This window comes from Petaurus breviceps, unplaced genomic scaffold (assembly GCF_028583685.1).
Source record: "Petaurus breviceps papuanus isolate PSGF00001 unplaced genomic scaffold, PetGlider_PUasm1.0 90925, whole genome shotgun sequence".
In the NCBI taxonomy this organism is placed as follows: Eukaryota; Metazoa; Chordata; class Mammalia; order Diprotodontia; family Petauridae; genus Petaurus; species Petaurus breviceps.
The window spans coordinates 32,472,886-32,498,940 of record NW_027187380.1 but is presented as its reverse complement, the minus strand read 5'-3'; the positions used below and the strand labels follow the sequence as shown (position 1 = coordinate 32,498,940).

General features: G+C 41.0%; 1 protein-coding gene across 6 annotated transcripts in view; it reads left to right on the top strand.

Moving 5' to 3' along the window:
- SEPTIN9 (septin 9) overlaps positions 1-26,055 on the top strand; it is a 363,859-nt gene that overhangs the window by 334,668 nt on the left and 3,136 nt on the right. For 5 of the 6 annotated variants that reach the window (XM_069076743.1, XM_069076747.1, XM_069076745.1 and 2 more), the window contains 8 exons: positions 1,570-1,761; positions 10,449-10,577; positions 11,227-11,308; positions 11,878-12,015; positions 16,339-16,456; positions 20,366-20,461; positions 20,746-20,842; positions 24,106-24,157. In XM_069076743.1, the coding sequence (XP_068932844.1) occupies positions 1,570-1,761; positions 10,449-10,577; positions 11,227-11,308; positions 11,878-12,015; positions 16,339-16,456; positions 20,366-20,461; positions 20,746-20,842; positions 24,106-24,157 (904 nt within the window). The remainder of the gene's footprint in view (positions 1-1,569; positions 1,762-10,448; positions 10,578-11,226; positions 11,309-11,877; positions 12,016-16,338; positions 16,457-20,365; positions 20,462-20,745; positions 20,843-24,105; positions 24,158-26,055) is intronic. The other variant, XM_069076746.1, reaches the window with a different exon arrangement.

Genomic DNA, 26,055 nt, shown 5'->3' with positions numbered 1-26,055 from the left:
AAGTTAGCAAGAAGCCAGATACTAGCCAATTGATATGGGCATGAATCTTCCCAGGAAATTCAAGAGGTATGCTGGGAGGATGACTTGGTTGTTCTCTAGGATTAAGGATCAGATGTCTTATGGAGGGGAATGTGCCTTTTCCTCTCAGTATTCTACATGAGAATGTTCACTCATAGGGATGAGGGAATATACTTCTAACATAATATCCTAAAAAAGGTAAGGGATGGGAGGAGGCTTTAATTATTAATGTAAGTGTATAAATTTATGTGTATACATATATATGTCCTGTAGCAAGCAGTATCCTCAGTCTCCCTGAGGATAAATATACAGCTTCTAGGACATGTGAGAACAAAGCAATTTAAAAATGATAATTCTTAGTGACAAAACATAGCAAGCAGAGCTGCTGGTTTTTAGTTCATTGTTAAGTGTGAGAAACAGTAAGAACATAGCAAGAACATACTACCAAGCGGTTATTTTAAAAGGGATAGGAGCTGGACCTGCTATTTCATGGATATTCCCTGATAAGGAAATTCCCTCCACAAATAAAGGTCAACACCTAACAAGAGTGAGGAGTGAAAGGTCTTTATTATAAATATTAGCGTGTATGCACATGTTTATTTTCTGCCACTGAGAGTATTAGGGAGTTGCCTACTCCACTGAGTGGTTCATTGACTTGTTAGAGTCAGCCAGTGTGTGTGTGTGTCAGAGACAGGGCTTGACCCCACATCATCTTGGCTTTGAGACCAGCTCTTTATCCACTGTGCCATGCTGACTGTATTATATTTTGTATGACTAGATTAAATAATAGCAAAATTCATTGGAGAAACAAAAGATCAAATATCTCTAGGGAAATACTGGAAACTTGTAGGAATGAATAGGGACTAGCATGACCAGATCTCAAACCAAACTATAAAGCAGTAATCATTAAAGCTATTTGGTACTAGTTTAAAAAATAGAAAAGTTGATTGGTGGAGCAGACTAGGTAAGACAGATCCAGAAACAATGTGTTCTGTAAACCCAACAGCATGCACTGTTAGGCTACTGGGGAACCTGGAAAGTTGAAAAGAAATTACATTTAGATTAACATCTTAAACCTTATACTACCCCTCCAAATGGATACAATGATTTCATTTCAGAATGTATCGCTTTGTCCCTTCCCTACCCAGGTCAATCTTTTTTTTTTTTTAATTTTTAACAAAGAATGAAAAGGAAAGGGTTCAAAAGCAAACCTGACATAGCAAATGAGTCTGGCAACATATACACTATTTCATACCCATAGTCCCCCACTTTTGCAAAGAAAATGAGGTGAATTTTCTGATCTCTTCTTTGAGGCCACACTTGGTTATTATAAATACACAGTGTTTAATTCTTTTTGCACTTTTCCCACTTATGTTATGGCATTCATTTTGCATATTTAGTTCATTTAACTCTCTTTAGCCTTCCCTGAATTCTTATTGATCATTTCTTGTAGTGTTTTAATTACACTCATATACCCTAATTTGTTTCTCCATTTCCTAATCAATGAACATCTGAGTTTCATTCTTAATGTCTCTTCTTTTCTTCCCATAGCCTCAGAGGCAATTCCCAGCCATACCAGCATTATGGCAGATAACTCCAGAGATGCTGGGCTAAAGCAAGCCATCCCCCAGAGGAATGAGAAGGCTACCCTTGACTTTGGCTATGTGGGAATTGATGCCATCCTGGAGCAGATGAGACGGAAAGCCATGAAGCAGGGCTTTGAATTCAACATCATGGTGGTTGGTGCGTCTTGTCTCCCCCCTACTCTTATCTCCTTTCCTTCCCTCTCTCTTCCCAGACCAATTTTGTTTCAGCTAGGTGAGTTACTTGCTAAGAATATAATAATGTTAATATCAAGAAATAATTGTACAACATATAAAATAGAGTCAAGCATGGTAAGAATGCTAGTGTATTTAATATCCACAGAGATCTCGTCTCTCTTTGAAATGTATCATCAACATAGTAATGTTGAGAGTGATTGTTAGAAAACATGGCATTTTTTCAGGGAGACAGTTTAAGCCTATAATGATTCTGTTTAGTCTTAAGTCTGTTATCAGTCCTCTCTCCTAAATAGAACTAATAGTGGCTTACAAACGAGAGGAGTCAAATTGGAACAGTTTAGTAATCACCTGATGTACATGGATGACATCCAGTGCTTTGCACAGTTCTTAGCACATAGTAGGTGCTTAATAAATGTTTATTGACTGATTGACTATATGGCTGTTGAAAAAGACATTCCATCTTCTTCTTATGGAATCTTTATTGATAGCACAATGTTTTTTGAATTCAATAAATATAAGATTCTTAACACACCAAAGGAAAGACAGAGATTGAAGGCTTTGACATTGAATCCAAAGGTCTCATTGAACCAATAGATGAAATTGATCCATGTAAATACCTTGATCTCATCCAGGCAGCATACATGAAACATAAAGATATCAAAGGGAAGACTGTGGCTATTAAGAGACTTACTGGAATTTTAAAATCAAAGCTGAACGGGAAGAACACATTTGAAGCAATTAACACTTACACAATACCAGTCTTAACATACATTTCAGAAAATGTAAAATGTACCATAACAGTTTTGGGACATATATTAAACAAAAAATTGCATAATAAAAATAAAACACAGGACCCATCACTCTTAAGGCAGAAAAGATTAGTGCTTTGCACCAAAAAAGGAAGCAGGGAGTTGATAGAAATTCTTATGCCACATAAGTCAAATACCTACAGAAATACTTTTGGGGCAAGCATATATCACTTCACTGAGTGGCAGAAAAGACTGATACTGTATACACATTGCTGGATTCATCTAGAGTAATCGAAAGTGGTTTACCTCTGAATGGAGCCTCCGAAATAACTAAGATCCAAGAGTGGAACCAAAAGGGTCCTACATGGATGAAATCCACTTGAATTTAGCAAATAAAATGTCAACAAGGAAGCACCTAACAAGTGACTGAGTCCTGTGGATTTGTTTGTGGAAAACAATAGGATTTATGGTGTCAATTTAGGCTATGTTGCTGCTAGAAGATCAACAGATTCATGCAAGGAGTCAAAAGAAACTGCAACACAAAAGTGCAGGCCATAAACATTTAGCACCTACCAAATAACTAGTAAGATATGACCTGGTACCTGGAATTCTGCATCAAAAGCTTGTATCTGTCATAGACTGAAAAATCAACAATTCCTGTATCACAAATAGAGACCTGAAAAATCCTGGAGAGCTTAATAAACTCTACAGGAAATGTACCATTATCATATATGGAACTGTTAAGCCTCCCCTATCACCTGGATATAACATTGATCTCTAAACACTTGAGTAAGTTTTAAATAGATGTCACTATATGGAAAATGTAACAGAAAAAGCTTTCAAAATGTAGAGATTTGGGACAACTAGGTGGCAAAGTGAATAGGGCACTGGCCCTGGAGTCAGGAGGACCTGAGTTCAAATCTGGCCTCAGACACTTAACACTTACTAGCTATGTGATCTTGGGCAAGTCACTTAACCCCAAATGCCCTGCCTTCCCCCCTCGAAAAAAGGAAAAATATCCCCCCAAAACCCAAAACATGAAATGTAGAGATTTGACAGAAGAAATCATGTGGGAACAGAATAAGATAAGGGTTATCATTGTAATAAGAGCGTTTATATAGTGCCTACTGTGTTGCTAGCATGGTACTAAGGGCTTTATAAACAGTATCTTATTTGATCCTCACAACACCCTGGGAGGGGGAGGTAGGTGCTATTTTTATCCCCATTTTGTAGTTGAGGAAACTAAGGCAAACAGGTTAATTGACTTTCCCAAGGTCACACATCTAGTAAATGCCTGAGTCTGGATTTTAACTCAGGTCTCCCCAACTCAAGGTCCAATGCCCACCTACCTGCCCTATCATCACTATTCTGAATACTTTTATAGCTTAATGAGTGATGCTTTCAGTGAGATAAGAGATGATGAGCTTAGATCTTAATATTTTTATTCAGACTTTAAAAATAATTTGGCCCTGGGGTGACTAGGTGACAGTGAATAGAGCACGGGCCCTGGAGTCAGGAGGATCTGAGTTCAAATCTGGCTTTAGACACTTAACACTTACTTGGGCAAGTCACTTAACCCCAATTGCCCTACCTTTCCCCCTCCAAAAAAAAATAATAATTTGATGCATATATATAATGACAGTCCATAGGATGGTGACTTGTCTTTGAATTATTTTTATCCAAAACCTGATTGCAAAAAGATGAGAACCATCGTATTGCAAATATAAACCCCAAATGTATTTTAGAATCCAATAAACAAATTGTATTGAAACCAGAGCATCATTATAGACAGAGCTGTTGCCTACAATTGCCCAGACACGGCATGGATCCATAAAAACTTAAGAACACAGTTTTTAAATTTAATTTGCCATACCCCCTGCTTACAGTCTCCAATTGCATTAAATGAAAAGCTTTAAAAATACAGAGACATGTCAGAAGAAATTAAAATCCTGTGTGAGAGGAAGAGGCACATGTCTTACCTATTGTCCTATCTGCTACTCAGGTTGTCCCAAAGGTATTTCTAGTGAGTGGAAGCAAAGATGATTCCAGAGATGAGCTGACATTCCAACACTCATCACAACATTGCAGCGATAGTAATTTTAACAGCCTATGTAATACCAAACAGAATGTTAAGTGTAATATAATAACAAGAAAGCAATTTATCCTTGGATTGCTTTTCTCTAAACTTCATAAAATATGAGAATGGAGGGGCGGCCAGGTGGCTCAGCGAGTGGGAGCGCCAGCCCCAGTGTTGGGAGGACCTGGGGATCAAGTCTGGGCTCAGATACTTAGCACCACACCCAGAAATAACTGGCCATGTAACCTTGAGCAAGTTTACTTAACCCCGATTGCTTAAAAAAAAAAAAATTATATATATATATATATGAGAATGGAATGTGATTATAACAATAACAGCAATAATCATTGACATTTATATAGTGCATTAAGATTTGCAAAGCACTGTACATATATTGTCTCATTTGATCCTCATAAAAACCCTGGGAGGTAAATGGTAAAGATTTCATACCCATTTTGCAGATGAGGAAACTGAGATCGAAGTTAAGTGTCACAGAGCTTGTAAGCATCTGAAGAACAGGGTTTAAATGAAGGTATTCCTGTCTCCATATTTAGCATTCTAATATGCTGGCTCATAACACCTTCCAATCCAACATACATTTATGAAATGCTTAATATGGTCAAGTCACTGGGGATAGAAGGACAAAGCCAAATGCAGTTCTTGCCCTCAGGTAGGCTTAACAATTTGCTAGGGGCTAAAGGGATTCAAGATGTATACAAATAGGAGGAAGAATGAGATCAGGAACGGCTTTGTGTAGGAGTGGACATGAGATGACCCTTGCCATCAGTCCAAAAATATTATTAAGTACCCATTGTGTCAAGGGCTGGGAATACAGTTAAAAGAGCAAACAGTCCCTGCTTCACGGAGCCCAGATTTTAATGGGAGAGACAACATGTAAATAGCTAGGTACATACAAGTGCTAGACAGTTGATGGAAGGTAGTCTCAAAGGGGAATACTTTAGGTTAGAAGGAAGCCAGAGACTCTGTGAGGCAGAAGTGAGGAAGCCGCCATGGAGACACAATAGTCTGTACAAAAACCTGGAGATGGAATATAAAATGTGGAGTTTAGGGAGCATTAAGTAGGTGAATAGAATGTTTTAGGTGCAATAACCTAAAATAGGCCTGGAAAGAAAAGTAGCCCTCTGTAGCAGCAAGCACCCACGCATCCCCAGGGTGGCTGCCAACACAAGTTCTTAGATCTGCTTTTCTAAAGGAAAGAAACTCAAAATGGGTTAACAATCTTGCTTTAATCAAACATGTGTCATTTACCTAGTTTAGGGGAAAAAGGTCAGCACCCTGAACTTCAGAGAATCCAAACAAGTTACAAGCAGACATTACAAGCAGACAGGCTTCCAACTGTCTGACCATTACATCCATACCTAGTCACAGTTACCAGAGAGGGAAGCACCAACATCTGGGTTTTCAAAGCCTAAAGTCTTGTCTGATAAAATCACGCAACACTTCTCAAAATGAGCCCCAAAGCAAAGTCTCACACCAGGGTATATATAGCCTTCTCCTGGCTCAGAGAATGTCACAACCCTCTTAACCCACTGTCCAATCACACAACACTAAGGTGTGGGCATTCCTGAAACAAGCCTCCTGCCTCAGGCTCCATGTGACTACATTCAGCCTATTAGGGGGCAGCGTACATTTTCAAATCAAGGAACATTCTCAGAGTCACTTTAGCCTATCAAAGGGCCTAGGGGCAGGGAAGATCTTAAATTCTCATTCCCATAACACCCTCTGAGGGTTCCTTATCATGGAGACAATAGGAAAATTTCTTGAGAAGGTGAACAAAGTTATTTTGTTAGCTATGTGGAAGATAGAAGAGGCAAGTCAAAAGGCACTCTTTAGGCACCTACTGTGTGCCAGAACTGTGACCATTTAGGAAACAATTGTCATAATCCAGGCAAGAGAAGATAAGGAAGACTGAATTAGGATAGTGGCATTGTGAGTGAACAGAAAGAGATGGTTGTGAGGTTCTGTAGATGTAGAGACTGGATATGAAAGAGAGAGTACAGGGGCGGCTAGGTGGCACAGTGAGTATAGTGCCGGGCCCAGAGTCAGAAGGACCTGAGTTTGGATCTGGCCTCAGACGTTGAGTGTGCACACGCATACACACACACACACACACACACACACACACACACACACACACTAGCTGTGTGATCTTGGGCAAGTTACTTAACCCCAATTGCCCTCCAAAAAAGCAAAAAAAAAAAAAAAAGAGAGAGAGAGTACAGTCAAGGATGACTTTTTGGTTGTGAACCTGGGTGAAAGGAAGCTTGGGGGTATCCTCAGCAGAAAGAGGGCAAGTATGGAGGAGTGGGGTTATTATAGCTGCCACCTCTCTCTGGCAGAGGTTTTCCCAATCCAAAAGAGAATGGAAAATCTAGTGCTGGAATTTTAAGCTTGGGCCATTGTTGATATTCTCCATCCCCCACCTTTACATACACACCTAGTCATGGGTTTAAAAGTCCTCAGTAACCTGAAGCAACTTTGCTGTGAGGCTGACTAAGAAGTAAAGTCATTTTAAACCCTTCCTGGGGCCCCAGGCCCAAGAGAGCTTACAGGAAATACTGTGACTAGTAGAAGGAGGTGGACACCAAGAAGAATAAAGGTCAGGGTTCAGTTCAGCTGAAAATGGAAATGACTTGGTATGTATGTGTGGGTGGGTGGGGATGCAGCTTAGGACCCCTTTTCAATGGTTAAGTGAGATTTTTTTTGGCAAACTGTTTGCTTTATTTCTTGACAAACTATTATTTGCTTACCTGGCTCTTTCCTTTTATGTGTTTTATTCAGGTATTTGGTTTTAATTCTTCTTTGGGTATACATTTGTCCAACTAAACTTTTATGCCCTTCCCAACATGGAGGTTATCATTTTTTCCACCTGTCTGCACTGAGCATTTCCTACATGCCCAAGAAAAAAAATACATATATCCCCCTGTTAGTGATACTTGTTGCATTTTTTGCTTTAGTTCAGCTCTTGGCTCCCATGTTATTTTTCTTAGCCTTCCCAAATCCAAATTTAAAGTGGGGCATTTAGGGATTTGATCTAGGATTCTTTCTCTCTTTTTTGGGGGGGGCTTTTTGGAGGGAGGAAGATAAGGCAATTGGGGTTAAGTGACTTGCCCAAGGTCACACAGTGTTAAGTGTCTGAGGCTGGATTTAAACTCAGGTCCTCCTGACTCCAGGGCTGGTACTCTATTCACTGTGCCACCTAGCTGCACCCCCTGGAATTCTCTCTTAAGTACCTGATCCTGACCCTAGATCCTAAAGCCAGGCTCCCCCCCCCCCAAGAAATATTAGTGGGATAAAATCCATCATTCATGAGGAAACTGCACCTATAGATGCTATTTGACATGATCAATCTCCCAGTGAGGAATGTTGTCTTCTAGTGAGTTATGAATAAGGCACTTAGGATAGGAAATATATAGATTTTTTTCCCATAAATGATAAAAATGAGCAGTGTAGAAGGGGAATGAGTTGGAAGAAAGTGGGCAAGGACAGAATTAAAACCAGTGCCTGAGGAAGAGAAGACATACCCATCCATTCTTATTATTCATTTGCCAAATAATATTAATGGGTCTTTATTGCTAAAGATGCCAGCATGGTGCCTGGTGGCCTCTTGCTTACAGAGAAAGGAGAAAAGTGGGGTGGTCCCACCTCTTTCACTCCTTGATCTTTGCTGCTTGAGAGAGAATAACTATTCCCTCTCCTTTATCCAAAGCCTACCTCAGAACTTGTGTTTGTTTGTTTTTTAATTAATTAATTTATTTTTAGTTTTCAACATTCACTTCCATAAGATTTTGAGTTTAAAATTTTCTTCCCCTGCCCAAGATGGTGTGCAATATGATATAGGCTCTACATATACATTCATATTAAGCATCTTTTCATTTTAGTTATGTTGTAAAGAAGAATGAGAATCAATGGGAGGAATAACGAGAAAGAAGAAACAGAACAAAACAAAAAGAGAACAAATAGTGTGCATTGAGCTGCATTCAGACTCTGCAGTTCTTTCTCTGGATGTGGAGAGCATTTTCCATCATGAGTCTTTTGGAGTTGTCTTAGATTCTTATATTTCTGAGAAGACCTAAGTCTGTCAAAGTTAGTCATCACACGATGTTCTCCTGGTTTTTCCAGGTTTTTCTGAAGTCTGCCTGCTCCTCATTTCTTATAGCACAATAGTATTCCATTATATTCATATACCACAACTTGTTCAGCCATTCCCCAATTGATGTGCAAGCCCTCAATTTCCAATTCCCAGCCACCCCAAAAAGAACTACGATAAATATTTTTGTATATGTCTACCTCAGAACTTGTGGTGCAGGAAGGAGAGTGGAGGATGCAAGTCCTGGGGCTCAGAAGACATTTGGATCCTAAGCACAGAGGTTCATACTAGGAACTGCCAGGGTGGGCATTACCACTTTTGTTCACAAGCAGTGACTGGTCCCCAGTGACTGGCCAGCTTCTGTGTCTAGCCTGAGGATGTGGGCACCAGGCCAGTGATTGCATTGCCCATAGCCCTGAGGCACAGTTACAAACAACTCTCTCTGCTGTGCTTCAGGCCTTCCAAATGACCCCAGTTCAGATTTCAGCCCTGGGTGTTGTGGGTTTTTTTTTTTTTTACCTCCTCAACCAGTTACAGTCTTGCCCTTCAGCTGCAGGCTGTTTATGCTAAGTATACAAACAATCCTAAACTGGGATTACCCCCAGCCTTCCCTTAACCAAGGAGGTCAGGCATGCATGAGGGATTGTTTGGATGGGATTTTGGCGGATGAATTTGAGGGATGGGGAATGGGGTCAGTTAGAAGTTGGCTGCAGCCTCCTAGGGTTCTCCCACTGCCAGGGCTCTGCATCCAATACCAAAAACCACCTAGTCCAATTCGTAGTTGTGTTGTGTTGCTTCCCCGGTTTCTTTAAGCCGTTCCTCTTTTTGGTTTACATGTTTGCCTCCTTTCAGTCTTGGTACTATTATATTTGGGTGGGTGACACAGTGGATAGAGTACTGAGCCTGGAACCAGGAAGATGATCTCAGACACTTACTAGCTGTGTGACTCTGGGAAAGCCATTTAACCCTGTTTGCCCCAGTTTCCTTATCTGTAAACTGAGCTGGAGAAGGAAATGGCAGACCACTCCAGTATTTTGCCAAGAAAACCCTGAATGGGGTCGCAAAGAGTCAGACATGACTGAAAATGACTGAACAATGATAATAACTCATATTTTTTTACACAAAGGTTTTCTAGAAAGAGATGGCTCAGAGATTTTTCTCAGAATTGGACCAGCAGGATTGACTTTATAGATCAAGGTCCCTCATTTTACCAATGAAGAAACTGAGTCTGAGAAAGGTGAAGTAACTTGCCCCAGGTGACACAGGCAGTGTGTGGTAGAGCTGGTATTCAAAGCCAGGTCTTATGACTCCAACTCAAACACTCTCTCCACTGCAAAATACTGGTCTCACTACCATGCCATTGGGAATTCTTAGGCTTCCCATGTTTAACTATCTCCTTCTTGATGGATACAACAAAATAGATGTTTTTTCCCAAAGTGATCTTCATGATTAATTGGTGATAATTTCTTTATGTGATGATTTGGCATAGAATGTGACCCCATAGATGACTGAAAGTTGAGTATTCTTAAGAACAACTGATGGACTTCAAGGTGTAAAAATGGGCCAGGTTGGACCAAATTAGAAGAGCCCTGAAGTCATAAGGGGATGCCATCTTCAAAGCAGAAATGCCAGAATGCCAGGCTCCTAGACTCCAGTGTAATATAACCCAACATAGAATCCTGCCTAACTCAGCTTGCTTTTTTCCTTTTCAGGCCAAAGCGGCTTAGGGAAATCTACATTAATCAATACTCTGTTCAAATCCAAAGTCAGTCGGAAATCAGTCCAACCAGTTTCAGAGGAACGGATCCCCAAAACCATTGAGATCAAATCTATCACTCATGGTGAGACCTCAGGCTGTGTTCTTCTGGGGGGGACAGGTGAAAACTGGGATTGGGGGGCTTGAGTAGTATATCATTAATTTAATTCTCTCAGTGAACATTACCCACAGAGAGATGCCACTTTCCTTCTTGGAATCATGGGGCTATAAGCTTTTTATAAGTCAGATAATATTCCTTATCCTTGAGGAGAGTTAAGTGTTGGAGGAGGGACTCTTTGAACGAAATTTTCATTTTTCTACCCTGAGAACAGACTTGTAGAGATTAGTCTTGCTCTCTATAGGCAAAGGAAGTATTTCATTAAAAATTGTGAAACAATCCTTACTTACACCCCACTCCCTCTGACATTAGTCCTTTTTAAAAGAATTCAGGGTATAAGAAAATTTCATGCTGATGAATAGAAGCATCATGTCTACTCATGTAGAGGAAGGTGAAGGTGAGATTGTCTTAGACCTTTGCTTTTCAGGACTGAGGTCATACCAGAATGCTTACTGAAGCTTCTGCTAACCTTCACCTATTTTCTGGGAGCAAAAAGTCACAACTTCCAAACTGGAAGGAACTTACTTGTTCCTCTCTGAGTCCTAGAGGGAAAACTACCTTGTCTCCCTTTTGATCTTCCCCCTAACTCCCAAAGTACTGTTGTCTTCTTTTGCAGAAATAGAGGAGAAGGGTGTCCGGATGAAGCTGACTGTGATTGACACACCAGGTTTTGGGGATCACATTAACAATGAAAACTGGTGAGCATCCCAAACCCTAAGATTCACGTTCAGGTTGGATTCCTGCTAGTGTATGGTGGGAGAAAATGGGGATGTGGAGTCTTCGTCCTCCAAAACTGGAGTTGATGGGACTTTGTTGACTGCCTGTAGGGACCAAGTTCAGCTACAGTTGATTGTAGAGACAATAATTCTGGCATCTAATGTCCTTTTAACAAAAAAGATTGAAACTGTTGAGGATCATAGCTGAGGCCATCATTTTGAGTAAACTAAACAAATTCCTATAACTTTATGGCAGAGGAGCATGGGATATGCTTAGAAAGGAGAGTAAAAGCTTCAGAGAATTTATAACATTTTGATCAGTTTGGAGTTAGGGATAAAAGTGGGAAGTTGACAGACCACTGACCAGTGCCTCCCTGCTCTCTGGGAACATTCTGTCTAAGCTTCAGATTGGTCCTCCAGAAACCTGCCAAAACATTGGGTGAAATGGGGTATAGATCTTTTCTCAATGATTCTGTTGAGGAGGAACTCCTAGATCTGATGTTGCACACACTCAAAAATTAACTTGTTATCCACCCACACTCTTTGCACAGCTGGCAACCCATTATGCAATTCATCAATGATCAATATGAGAAATACCTTCAGGAAGAAATTAACATCAACCGAAAGAAGAGGATCCCAGACACCCGGGTGCATTGCTGCATCTACTTCATTCCTGCCACTGGCCACTCGTATGTATAAGGCGGACTGGTATCTTTGGGACCTTGTTATACAGGCAGAAATGCCGAGGCCATAGAAGTTTTTGGAACTGGAAAGGACCTTAGGAATCCTGTTGATCAAAGGTGTCAAACTCATGGCCTAATAAGGCTCCAAAGCTCCCAAGTGTACTGGGACCCAGATTAAAATGTTACTGGGAAATGTTTAACAAAATAAATAAAAGTACAATACAATGTAGGTAACATTAATTTGAGATTTTCTAAGTCAATAGGCAGCCTGCAGGGATCCATTTCTATTTGAATTTGACACTACGTCTCATCAGATATGAAGAAACTGAGGCCCAGAGGTGAAGGCCCAAGATTATTCAGCCATAGAGGGCCAGGACCTGGATGAAATCTCAGACTTCCTGGCTCTCAGCTTTCTGTATTGAATATGCCTTTTTCTGCTGACCAAGAGTTTCCCCTACAAACCTTTCCTCAGGATTTATTTTGAGTTATCTATGGAAAGGATGCTGAAGATTCTGTCTTCTCTTTCCCAGTCATGCCCCAGAACTTTGCCAGCAGTGGGCTGTCATGTGGAGTAGAAGCAGATTCCATCTGTATCCTTTATGTGATTGCTGAAAGCTGGGTGGTGGAGGGGCTTTATAGTTAACCTATCTGCAAAATTTGATGAGTATACTGGTATTGGTCTAGATCAGTGGTGTCAAGCTCAAACTGAAATGGAGGGCCACTAATTCATACTTGGGTAACTAGTGCATAGATTGCTGGGCCTGAAGTTCAAAGATTCATCTTCTGAGTTCAAATCTGGCCTCAGACACTTTATTAGCTATGTAACCCTGGGCAAGTCACTTAACCCTGTTTGCCTCAGTTTCCTCATCTGTAAAATGAACTAGAGAAGGAAATGGCAAATGACTCCAGAATCTTGGCCAAGAAAACCACAAATGGGGGACAGCTAGATGGTGCAGTGAATAGAGCACTGGCCCTGGAGTCAGAAAGAGCTAAATTGAAATCTGGTCTCAGATACTAGACACACTTACTAGCTGTGTGACTTTGGGCAAGTCACTCAATCCCAATTGCCTTGCCTTCCCCCCCTCCCAAAACAAAACAAAAACCCCAAATGGGGTCACAATAAGTTGAACACAACTAGAACAACTGAAAATAACAAAAACTCCTAGTTAAGGATCCCTCTGGGCTGCATATTGATGTAATTTTAAAATATAATATCATCTATATTTTGTTGTATTTTCATTATTTTGTTAAATATTTCCTGAATACACTTTAATCTGATTCTGGCTCTATGCAGGAGTGTTTTGGGCCCCATCTGGGCAGTGTGTTTGATGCCTCTGGTCTCAATGACCTTGTAGGTTCCTCTTAGTCTCCTAGTTCACCTATGATTCATTGATTCTTTTTTCTTTTTGCTTTTTTTGGAGGGGGGAAGGTAGGGCAATTGGGGTTAAGTGACTTGCCCAAGATTACATGGCTAGTTTTTGTGTTAAGTGCCTGAAGCTGGGTTCGAACTCAGATCCTCCTGACTCCAGGGCCTGTGCTCTATTCACTGTGCCACCTAGCTACCCTGATTCATTGATTCTTAAGTGAGAAATCATACTGTCTCAAAACCCTATATTGGGGGGATATCTAAACTCTCTGTACCCACCTTTCTCCAACACCTCATCTCCCTCACCCAAGCTAACTCAAATCTAAAGACTCTAGCCATCCAGAATAGCTTTTTGTCAGCTTTATCTAGGAAATCTTTTTTGAGGGGCGGGGGATGGGGAGGGAAATGAATGTGACCATTTAGTATTCCAGCCATAGAAAAGAGCCTGGCAAGAGGACAGGAGCTCAAACTTGGGGCTTTTGTGAGAAAGTAAATACCTAGAACCAACCTATACCTCTCTCCTTCCCCAGGTCAATAAGAATGTCTGGGTTTGAGGGGTGGCTAGGTGGCTCAGTGAATAGAACACCAGTCCTGGAGTCAGGAGGACCTGAATTCAAATGCAATCTCAGACACTTAACACAAAAACTAGCCATTTGATCTTGGGCAAGTCACTTAACCCCAATTGTTCTGCCTTCCCCCCTCCAAAAAAAAAAGAATATCCAGGTTTGAGAACCACATGCCCAAGGATAGTAACAGGGCCTCTAGGTCAGGAACACCAGGCTTTGCTAACTGCCCATCAGGGCTTGAAAGAAAGAACTGTCTCACTTTTTGTCTCTCTGCGGCACTTGGCCCATAGGAAGTGTTTAATAAAACCTTTTTGTTTCATCCATTTACCCCAAAACTATCCTGCCTGTTCAGAGCTCCGTGACTAATCTTGTGTCTCCCAAGTAGCCCTGTTGGCTAACTCAGCAGTAAGCCTTTTGAGACCTAATGATCTAGATAAAGGTAGCTGCAAGGGAGAAGCTGGGAAATGTGAAAAGGACCCTAATCTGACTGCTAATTTTTCATTGGAGATTCTGATTCTCATTGCATATATGCTGCTAGAGATGTGTTCCCATCCCTGTTGCTCAGGATAGCTGGAAGGCAGAGAAATAATAATAACAACAAGAATAATTAACAGCAGTAATTAGTACCTTGGTTTCCTTGAGGCAGCTAGATGATGCAGGGGATAAAGTGCTAGATTTGTAATCAGGAAGCTTACTAGCTATGTGACTTTGTCACAACCTCTGAATTTTAGTTTCCTCATCTGTAAAATGGGAATAATAATAACAGCACCTACTTTTCAGGACTTTTGTGAGGAACACATGAAAGAAGATGTAAAGTGACTTGCAAATGTTAAAGTTTTATATAAATTCTAGTTTTTGCTATTGTTGTTGGAAGAAAGGAGCATTGTGAGATAACCATTTGAATCTCATAGAATTAGAGCTGGAAAGGGTCTTTAAAGATTATTTGATCCAGGGGTAGCTACATGGAGAAATGATAGAGCATGGACCTTGGAGTCAGGAGGACCTGAGTTCAAATCCAGCCTCAGATACCTGCTTGTTGTGTGACCCTGGGCAAGTCACTTAAACTTGCTTGCCTCCTCCCCCACCCCTACCCCCGCTCCTGCAACAAAAAATAAAGGTTATTTGATCCATCCTTCCTTCTCAGTTTATGGATAAGGAAATGGAGACTCAGAGAGGAGAAATTACTTATTCAGGATCATACAGCAAGTACATGGTAGAACTAAGACAAGACCTCATTTTTCTTCACAATTCTTACTTGACTTTTTAAGCCCAGGCTGATTTCTTCCACATTCTAGTTGGGCCTGTGCTAGTTTGCTTTGGCTACTTTTACTCTCTATGTGCTGTTTAGCAGGTCCCAAGGCCACAGTAGGAATATAGTCCTTGCGGCTGTCTGCAGGCTGTATCCTCCCCCACCCCCAAAAAGCAGGTCTGCTTACAGTCTGAGGAGCCAGGAGAGTGGTGGTGGCATTAGCCATCCAGGGGTTGGAGACATTTTCTTCCTCTCCGACTCTGCTAATGGTGCCTGCAGTAATGGTAAAAAGAATATTTCATCCTTGAGGGTGTTGGGAGTGAGATGAAAAAGGGCATCACTGTATCAGAATGAAGACATGTTGGGTAGAGCCAGAAGGAAGGCATCCTTTGGATGGAGTCCAGGTGACCTGGCAGAAAGAGGCTTGATTTATTATGTCCCCCAGCTGTTTTGTTGGCTTTCCCTTCTCCCAATAAAAAAGCCCCACAGTAGCCTTCCATTCAGGATCAATGACAGACAGGCACAGGAGATTAGCAACCCTCATCTCATCACCAGGTTAATGGAAGAACAGGATTGCTGAGTATGGGTACATCTGAGATACACAAAATCCTCTGTTTTCTGAAAGTGCTTTTAAAAGTCCTTTTATTCTTCATTAATAATTTATTTGGAATTTAAGTTGAAACAATAATAAAACCCAACTAAACTTACATTTTTGGCTACTTAAGCTTCAAAAAGGTCTTATGTTGGATTGGGCGGGGGGGGGATGACACTGGGTACAGGGTAATAAATAAATTTTGCTGAACTATCCACATTCCATAGGTCTTCTTGTAACCCAGGGAAGGTGCAGAGTAGAAGGCCGCTGGCTAGGGCTAGGAGTGCAGCCTTTGGCCAAGGAACATGATATTTCCTCTGTGTAAAAGCAAGCTGGTTTGAATGAAGATCAAATCCGTGATGGCCTCATTAGCACCATGCTCTACCCAACTGAGTTAACCCTCCCCAACTAAACACAATAGAAAACAGGCTTTGGCCCAGACGGGTAGCTGCATCATGTTCTCCCCTTGCCATGTCATGACCAGGAAGCTTAAAACCCCTGTTGTTTCTCTCCCTTTTCTGATCATCCCCATCTAAGTCAAATTATTCATTTCTAGTCTCCGACCACTGGATATTGAGTTCATGCGACGTCTGAGCAAAGTGGTCAACATCGTCCCAGTCATTGCAAAAGCTGACACCCTGACGCTGGAAGAAAGAGACTACTTCAAACAAAGGGTAGGACTTTGCAGATTTCCCACATTTTTCTTGCTTTCTCCCCTCCCCCTACCAATGACTCCCTTGCACCCCCCACTCCCCTTAGGCAGCTCTGACAAACTGAATGTCTGGCCTGGAGCCCAGGGTAATCCTGCAGTCTTGGCCCATAGGGATTGCATGGGACAGGCAGAGAAAGCCCTTTCATCTCCAAACAGTTTCTTATGTTGCTCTTGAAAGCCACACCAATCAACATGGCCCCGGGGATGGTGGCTTCTGTGTACTCCCACATGGCAACACCTCCCTCTCCACTTGAGGTTGTGGCTTTTTAAGGAGACCACACAGGGCTTCTGAGAAAAGGTGGTAAAGACAATTTTCACTTTACTTAAGTGGACTTCTGTGATTTTTACCTAATGTGAATTTGCCTGCATACTTGAGGAAGAGAGAGAAAGGGAGGGAAGGAGGCAGGAAGAGGGCTACCCACCTGGGAGGGAGGCAGTCAGCATGTGGTTTAAGGACACATGGGGACTGGCAACAGAGAAACAGAAGAAGGAGGAACATAGGGGACTGGGGCCAGCCAGATAGGGGCTGGATATGTGGGTAAGGGGCAGAGCAGGGCAAAGGTCTCCCTTTTAGGCATCACAGATCTAAAGCCTAGCTTCCTATACAGCACGGTGCTGGTCTCTCCACCCATTAGTTCTTTTGTTTTGGAGGTTTTTTTAGGGGGAAGGGGTAAGAGGTGGAGAGCCAAGTCAAGGGGCAGGAACAGAGAAGGAGCACTCACATGTAAGAGTGCATAGCATTTGTACAGTGACATTAACATAGGTGGTTTTTTGGAATGCAAATTTCCTTCTGAATTCTTCATGTAAAGTTGAATTTGTATAATGCGAATTTATGTAAAGTGAGAACTTGAATATGAACTTCAGAGGAGATAAAACACAGATCCAATCTCCATGGATTTCTCTGGTCTGAGAGGCAGCGTGACTCAGTAAGTAGATAGAGAGCCAGCCTTGGAACCTGGGATACTTGGGTTCAAGTTCTGCCTCTGATAGATACATGCTGGTGGTGTGATCATGGGCAAATGACTTCGCTTCTTACTGCTCTAAGCACCACTCTAAGATAAGTGTTAGAAAAGCTGCCAACTTGAATTGGAAGTGGGAGATCCCCACCCTGAGGAAATCATAGGTTCAATGCCTAACTGGGCTATTTTGCTCCCAATGAATGAAGCCAAAAAAACAGGAGTCACAGATAACATTTGCTTGCTTTTCATTGGATAGAAAAGAAAGTCCATGAAGGTTCATCTCTGTCTTTAAAAAAATCAAGATTATACTTTCAGTCTCTGGCACTAGGGGACTTTCCCCTAAGATATAGACATATATTAAGAGATATTTTGATGCAGCCAAGAATACACCCTGTTTTCACTGTTCTAGAAGTGAAAATAGTAATAGCTTGATAACCAGCCTAGTGTCCAAACTTCTCGGGAATGGGCTGGGTTGACTTGGCAGGGGACATTCCATCGTGTTTTTGAATGTGTACCTGGTAAGAAGGAATGCTTTTTGGCAGGTTGATGTTCTGAAAAGTATCTAATCATTGCCCTCTCACTTTGAATGACACAAATTTGATTTCTGTCCCTGGGAACAATGGTGCCTATTTATCCCAGGCTTATCTAGAAATATTGGTACAGAAGCAAACTTTTGGCCTCTTCTGAGACCATCAATCAATCACCAAACATTTTTTTGTTTACTGTGTGCCAGGCACAATGCTAAGCTCTGGAGATAGAAATACAAAGAATAAAACAGTCTCTCTGCAGGCAAAGAGCTTGTACTCTAATGGAGGAAGCAACAAGTATGTGCATACATACATGTGTACATACATACATACATACATACATTGAGAGAGGGGGTAGTGGGATGAAGATACTTGAGCTGTGTTTTAAAAAAGTGAGGGACTCTATGAGGCAAAAGTAAGGAGCGAAGTGCATTCCATGTATGAAGGGAGACTGGATGTGGAGTGTATTGAGTAAGTTACAAAGAGAAAGCTCAGTTTGACTAGATAGCAGAGTGTAAGAGGGGGAATAATATTCATTGAGATTGAAGAGATAGACTGGGGCCTGGTTACATAAGATTTTAAAAGCTAAACAGAGTAGTTTATATTTTATCCTAGGGACAATAAGAAACCACCAGAACTCTTTGGGTAAGGGGAATGACATGGTCATTAAGAAAAATTATTCAGCTAGCAGTGTACATAATGTACTGGTGGTAGGTAGGACGCCACTGTAATAATCTAGGTGAAAGTTGGTAAGTGTGTGAACTAAGGTGATAACTGTAATTCTGAGGGAAGGAAGTCAGATTAAAAAGAGTTTGTAAAATGTTGAGATTTGGCAACTGTTTATGAGGGGTAAGGGAGAGTGAAGAGTCCACATTAACGTGCAGATTACAACCGAGGAGACCAGAATGGTGGGGGTACCTTTGACAGAAATAGGAAAGTTGGAAGAGGAAGTATGTTTGGGGGAAAGATAACGAGTTCAGTTTTGGACATGTTGAGTTTGAGGTGTCCATGGTACATCCACTTTGAAAAGTCTCAGAGGTAATTGGTAATGCACATCAGGGGGTAGCCCAGGACTTGATGTAAAGATCTGGGAGTCTTCTGCATAGAGATTATAGTTAAGTTTGTTATAACTGATGAGGTTTCCAGGAGAGTGTAGAATATAAGAGAGTCCAGGATAGAACCTTGGGAACACCTTTAGTTATAGGGAATTCTTTGAATTATGATTCAGCAAAAGGAGACAGAGGAGTGATTGGATGATAGGAAGAAATAATCAGGAGAGAACAGTGTCACAAAAACTGAGGGAAGAGAGAACATTTAGGAGGAGAGGCTGAGAAAGATCAGAACTGAATAAAGACCACTGGATTTGTAAATTAGATCATTGATTAGAGATTGTTGATATGTAGAAGTATAGTGAAGTAAGATTCAGATTTAAATCCCTGGTTCTTCCATTCACTATGTTTGTGACTCTGGAAAGATCAATCCACTTCTTTAGGCCCCTTTCTTTACCTATAAAGGATCTCCTCCAATTCTAAATTTCTTGGAGTCTTTGGTTTTCTATTAGGAAAAAAGGAAAGAATAGCTCCCAGGGAAAGGACAGAATCTTATCATTTGCTAAAATGATTTTGGGGGACAAGAACCATTACCTGGTTCATTACAAAGAAAAAGGAACACAACTTTTTGATCTGGTACATGGTGCACATCCCACACCCATGATCCTCAGCAAAAATCTGGAAAGTTCTTCAAAAGCTCTCACTTATTTCTCCTTTGGGAGGGATTTTATGTGTTCCATCTGATAGAATTGGTGTCCAGAATGATGAGTTTGTTAGGAATGTGATGTTCATAGAAGGGCTTCTTTCAATCAGGGAACAAGCTTATGGAGTTTTAAACTTGTGAGAAACTATAATCTGGCAGAAGGTGAAAGGCAAGAGGGGTGGGGCATAAATACAAAGGAGAAAAAAAACCATGGTGTAAGTGGGCAGCTGGAACCTTTTGCCTAATGATGGAAGGGCTTGAAAGTTTCTTGGGTGGGTTTATGGATCCTGTATTATTTTCTCAGGAATTTTTCTAAACTGGAGAGGAATGATACAAATCTAGTTCAGGAAAGATGCCCTAAAAATCTTTTCTTCTGTTATTCTGCTCCATTCTGTGTTCACAAAGCAGAGTGGGAAAAATTCCCAGGATGCCAGACTACTCCCTCCTACTCTGAAAAAAATGTAGGAGTGCAGATAATTCCAGGCAAATGGCCCATTCTCTTCTCTCTTAGGTCAGGGAAGATGGACATAGAATGGAGACACATGGTATACAGGGGTATGAATACCCAGGGGCTGTCCTCTTCTCTCTGGGTTGATGTACTTACTATCTTTCTTTCTTTCTTCCTGACTCCAGATCACTGCTGACTTGCTGTCCAATGGTATTGATGTATATCCCCAGAAAGAATTTGATGAAGACCCAGAAGACAGACTAGTCAATGAGAAATTTAGAGTAAGTAAATTAGTCGACGACTCATTCATATAAAATTGCCCCAACTGGAACTGGTGCTCCTAATGACTAAGTAAGGGGGTGGGAAGGTGACCTTTTTGCCCTCATAATCTATCCTCAGGTTTTGGAGAAAAATTGAGCTCAGAAGTTTCTCACTTGGTAGAACAGATCTTTACCAAGAAAAACTGGTTTGCCTGCTCCCCCATCTGTGGGGCATTTGGGCAAACTAATGGGACTTCTCTAATGTAGCTACTAAAACCCTGTCATATCCTCTTTTTCTTCTTTAGGAAATGATTCCATTTGCTGTTGTGGGCAGTGACCATGAATACCAGGTGAATGGGAAAAGGATCCTTGGGAGGAAGACTAAATGGGGCACCATTGAAGGTAGCCATTTTTCTGTTTCTCTTTTTTCTTCCCAGTGGGTGAACATTAGGGGTAGTTGAGGTTGGATTAGGAGAAAGCAGTACCACAGAGACATCCTTTGGGAAGGAAACATGATAGATCATCAAACTAGGTTATAATCCTAATTCTGCCACAAACTAGCTTCATGACTCTGGATAAATAACTTTCTTTCTGTGGATCCATAGCACTTTAGGGATCATCTAATCCTAATTTGAGGTCCATGAAATTAAAATATATACATACATACATTTATCTTCATGACTATATTTCAGTATAATTGGGTTTTTTTGGTGATCCTATTTATTTTATTCATTTAAAAACATTATTCTTAGATATTTATTGGATTTCTCAAACAACCAAAAGGGGTCCATAACACAAAAAAAGGTTAAAAACCCCTGATTTAATCCAATTCCTTTACATTGTAAAGGAACATTACAACATTAGAGAGATGGAATGATTCCAGACACAGCAAGCTCTTGTTGCAGAGCTGGGATTAAAATATCGACTCTCAGTCCCAGTGGAAAATGATGTTTCCACTGAGGAAATTGAGATGAATGGCTCAAATGAGTTTTGGGAGACTGTACCATTGACCTGGGTTTGACCTTGGGCGAGTCATTTAACTATCTTGGTCCCTACTTTCTTAAAAAAATATAGATAAATTTTTTGTACAGTGCCATCACTTTCTAGTGACTCCATATTCTCATTCTGGTGGAACCCTCTCTTGTCACATTGCAGTACAGCTAAAAGCAATACATAGGATTGTAGAATACAAACTGGAAGGAACTGCCACTTGTTCTTTAGCTGTGTGATCTTAGGCAAATCATGTCACCTCTCTGAGTCTTCGGTTTCCTCCTCTGTAAAATGAGAGTGAGGGAGGCTGTTGGACCAGATCCCCACTAAGGTTCCTTACCAGTTCAAAATCTATGATCCTATGAAAATTATCCGTGACTAGGTCTGATGGGGCATAAGATCCCAATCCTGTCGGCCTTACTAAATTTTTGTCAGGACAAATAAGGTCTATTAAACTCTTTCTGGAGAAACTTACTAACTAAAGCCCATTGCCACAGTCTTCCATTGCAATAGGAAATGGGACATTTCACAGGTAGATTGAGCTCCCCATACTTGGACAGAAAAAAATCCACCAGAAATCTGCCCTAGAGAAAGGGCTGTGGCTGGAGGAGGGAGTGGGAGAATACTGACCCTTTTTCCTTTGTTTTAGCTCTTATTGACTGTGGGGCTGTCTTTGCTTTTTTCTGAATGCTGGGTGGAGAAAACATGGTGCATTGTTCTGCCTCTGTTCCTTTCTTTAGAGAGAGAGAGAAAGAATATGTGTGTGATCTGTTGGTTGTGGGTATATTTTTTAACTGTCTGGATATTTTCCAAATGCCACGTTGACATGCCCAACTCTTAGACAAGGAAACTTCCAACAACATCCTCCAAAACTTCAGACAGGAAGAATCTTCCCTTCTCCAGACCTTCTTCCCCTGTGCTAGGATCCTAATTCAAGCCCATCCCTGTCCTTTGGAAGAGAATCGTTCTAGGATTCTCCTCCCCACGTCCACCTACATACACATGCTGGAGAGAGGATCAGGGTTCCCCCCACCCCGAGGTCCTAGCAGCATCCTGGGTCTGTTGGCTTTTCATTTCCTTGGGGTGTGGTGCACAGGCTGAGCCAGTCCATCTCCTCCTATGTCCCTCCTCCCTCCTAAAGATATTTTTCTGATTAAGGTTCTTTTTATAGAGGACCTGTTTACTGAGGGCTAAAGGGAGTGGAGAAGGTGGGGGTGGGTAGAAAAAAGGGAATAAAATCAGAAGTTAAGAATAACTTGTTCATTGTGATGCTTCTGCTGCCCCCTCATGGCTGACATTGGAAACTGCAGGAAATTGCTGAGAACTTGCACCTGAGATTGTCAGCCTACAAGTAGCCAAGGCTGTGCTCAGCACTGTGCTTAAGGCTGTTTGGGGAACATTGAACTTGAAGAGGCAAAGTCCAATTAAAATAAAATTGCTAAGTAGTGGGTGGCTAAAGGTGTTTCGGCGGCTAAAGGGAACTATTACTATGCATGAGAAGAGTCAGACATGACTGAAAAACAACTGAACAACAAATGTTCCAAACAATGTTGGGAGTAGAAAAAACATACACATATAAATATATAGAAAATATACAAGGTAAATTTTGGGGGGTAGTGGTGTGGGAATCTACTAGCTGGTGGGATCAGGAAAGGTCTCGTAAAGGAGATGATTTTTGTGGTGAATTTTGAAGGAGACTTGAGATTCCAAGGAGCAGAGGTAAAGAGGGAGTACATTTCAGAGACCTCACTTTGCTGACTTCCTCTAGAAATCTAGTTCCCTTCGAATAATAGTATGTCAGTGTCCTTGGACTGAACACAGTACTTCACATGTTTTCTGACCAGCACAGAGTTACTATAACTTCCTCTCTAGACACTGCATTTCTTTAATTCAATCTAAGTTTGCAATAGCTTTTCTTGGTAGCCATACCTGCACTACTAAGGTTTGAATCAACTAAAAATCTCAGATATTCTTCATATGAATTGTCGTTTAATCCAGGATGTTACATTTCTTTCTGTCAAAGATTGATCCTTGTTAGTTTTAGTGAGTGGATGAAGTTTCCAGACCAAGTCTGACCATCTACTCCCCTGCCCCCATACCTAAACTGTATGTGAAGCAAGAAGAATATAAGGCAGAAGTTTTGCCTGTAGTTTCTCAAAATGTCCCCCTTCCCACCTCCAACTATCTATTTCCCCTTGGGCCAAATCTATGTCATTAGATTATGTCAACAGCTTTAGAAATTACTTGGGGTCTCAAAAGAAAAGCCATGATTAGAAAAAGAAATTACAAGAGAACTGAGGAAAGGGAAAAAGATTCCTGACAGATTTATGAAAATATTAATAATGTGTACAAGTGGGGGGTGTGTGTGTGTGTATCTATTTGTGTCTGTCCAAGCACAAATGTATTGAGTGGGAGACAGGTATTTGGATTTATCCCCTGGTGGGTGGGTGAGTGGGTGACTATGCATACTTGGGTGTGTGCATATCTAAGGAAAAAACAGCCTACAGAACAAAGTGAACATTTCCTAAAAATGCTATTGCTTTAGCAATGAAATCCCATTTTCAATTTCCTGCTCAAGAGTAATTATAACGAGTGTGTTGGGGGTGGGGTGTAGGGATGGCTTTTTTTTTCTCGCTCTCAATTTTTAATAGTAAATTTTTATTTCCTTCCCTTAGTTGAAAATACTACACACTGTGAGTTTGCTTATCTGCGGGATCTCCTTATCAGGTGAGTGTATAGCTTATTTTTGCTTTGCGTTCAGTTGTTTGCTTTTTTCTGGGTCTCCCACAGATGGATAGAAAAGAGACCAAAGGGCCATGTGTTCTTAAGCAATATGGGTGATTTCTGAAAGGTAAACTATGCCTTAGGTTCCCAAGTATCGTGTTCTGAATGTCCTTACCCACTGGCTATCTCTTTACTGGGAAGACCATAGCCAGCAGCACCCTATAGTTAATCTTGAGACCCTTCACCTCCAAAGGGACAAGGGTTTATTGGAGAGGGTGTCAGGATAGAAAGGATGCAAGTGCGACTGAAGGAGGGAAAGGTTAAAAAGGGATAGACACAGTACATAAAGGTTGTGCCTGGTGGGGGAGATGGATGGCTATTTGTTTCCAGGTTAGGAAAAAGAGGCAACATATTACAGCAGAGAAAAAATACTGGATTTGGAATCAGAAAACTTGGGTTCAAATCCCTGCCTTGAATCTTATGACTATTGTGACCTTGGTCAAGTTTCTCTTCATCTTCAATTTACTCATCTGTAAAATAAAGGCCTTGAACTAACTGACTTTAGAGGACCCCTTCCAGTTCTGAATCTATATTCCTAGGAGAGTTCCCTGGCCAAAGAGTTCCCTTTGTGGGGAGATTTCAAAGAGAGAACAGTTTGTGCAAATAAATGAGTTGGGAAGCTCAGCCTTTTCCTTCCGTTCTCTTGATCCCAAAGTTCCATCAACCGTCTTTCACAATCTTGAAACTCTGTCCCTGAAGTTTCGGTCTAGAGTAGGGTGCTTCAGTGAGTATTCCGGCTGCTATGCGGATTGATAGAGATACAAAGACATGAATGAGACAGTCCCTGCCATCAAGGAGCTTTTATTATGTCAGGAAAGAAATCAGGTGCACATTTAAGTTTATTTAAGCAAATGCATGACATAAACAAGGATATCTCATTGATCCCTGTGACACCAAAGACCCTGTTTTCCATTCCCAAACCATCCATTTGACCGATATACCTTGATCATGCCTAACTTGTTTATTCTTTTCTAGTACCAAAAACATAGTCCACATTCAGCATCCATTGATTTAGATCTACAATAGACCTACAGTGGAAAGGGACTTTAGAGGCTTTCTAATCCAACCCTCCTATTTTAAACACTCAGGAACTGAGACCCAGAGAGATTAAGTTGCTTGTCAAAAGGTCATACAGTTAGCAAGTAGCAGAGTCAGGATTCCAACCCACATCTCTGACTCTATATCAAGTGCTCTTTCTACTTAAAAAAAAAGTAATAGACTTATTTAATAACAGAATATTTAATAATTTAATAAAACTTAATATTTAACCAATAAATCAACTTTTAATCTGTAAACTAAATTATCATACTAGAGTATGCCCATCTTTTGTGACTATTATGGTCTTCAGATCTCAATCATGATTAAGTCTCATCAGTCTCTCTTTTCACTCAACCTCAAGACTATTATTATACCTTGGAATCAGTACTCCTTTGTGAGCAGAAAGTTGCTTAGGAGGCACTAACAAGATTATCAATCAATTGAGCATATATTAATCATTCAATCAATAAATGTTTATTAAATGCCTACTATGTGCTAAGCCCTGGGAATACAAAGAAAGATCCCTGCTCTCAAGAAGTTCATAATGTAATGAGAGAGAGAACCTGAAAATGATATGAGAAACAAACTATTATCAGGATAATTGGAGATAATAGCAAAGAGGCCAACCCGTGCTAGACATGCAGAATGTAAAGAAAAGAATGAAACAATCCTCTTCCCTAAAGGGGCTTTTATCAAGGGAGATAAGTACATAGAAATGAACTGTTCAAAGACCTTCCAGTCTTGTTAGGGAAATGGCTCCCTCTGTCTCTCTGTCTGTCTCTCTCTGTCTCTGTTTCTCCCTC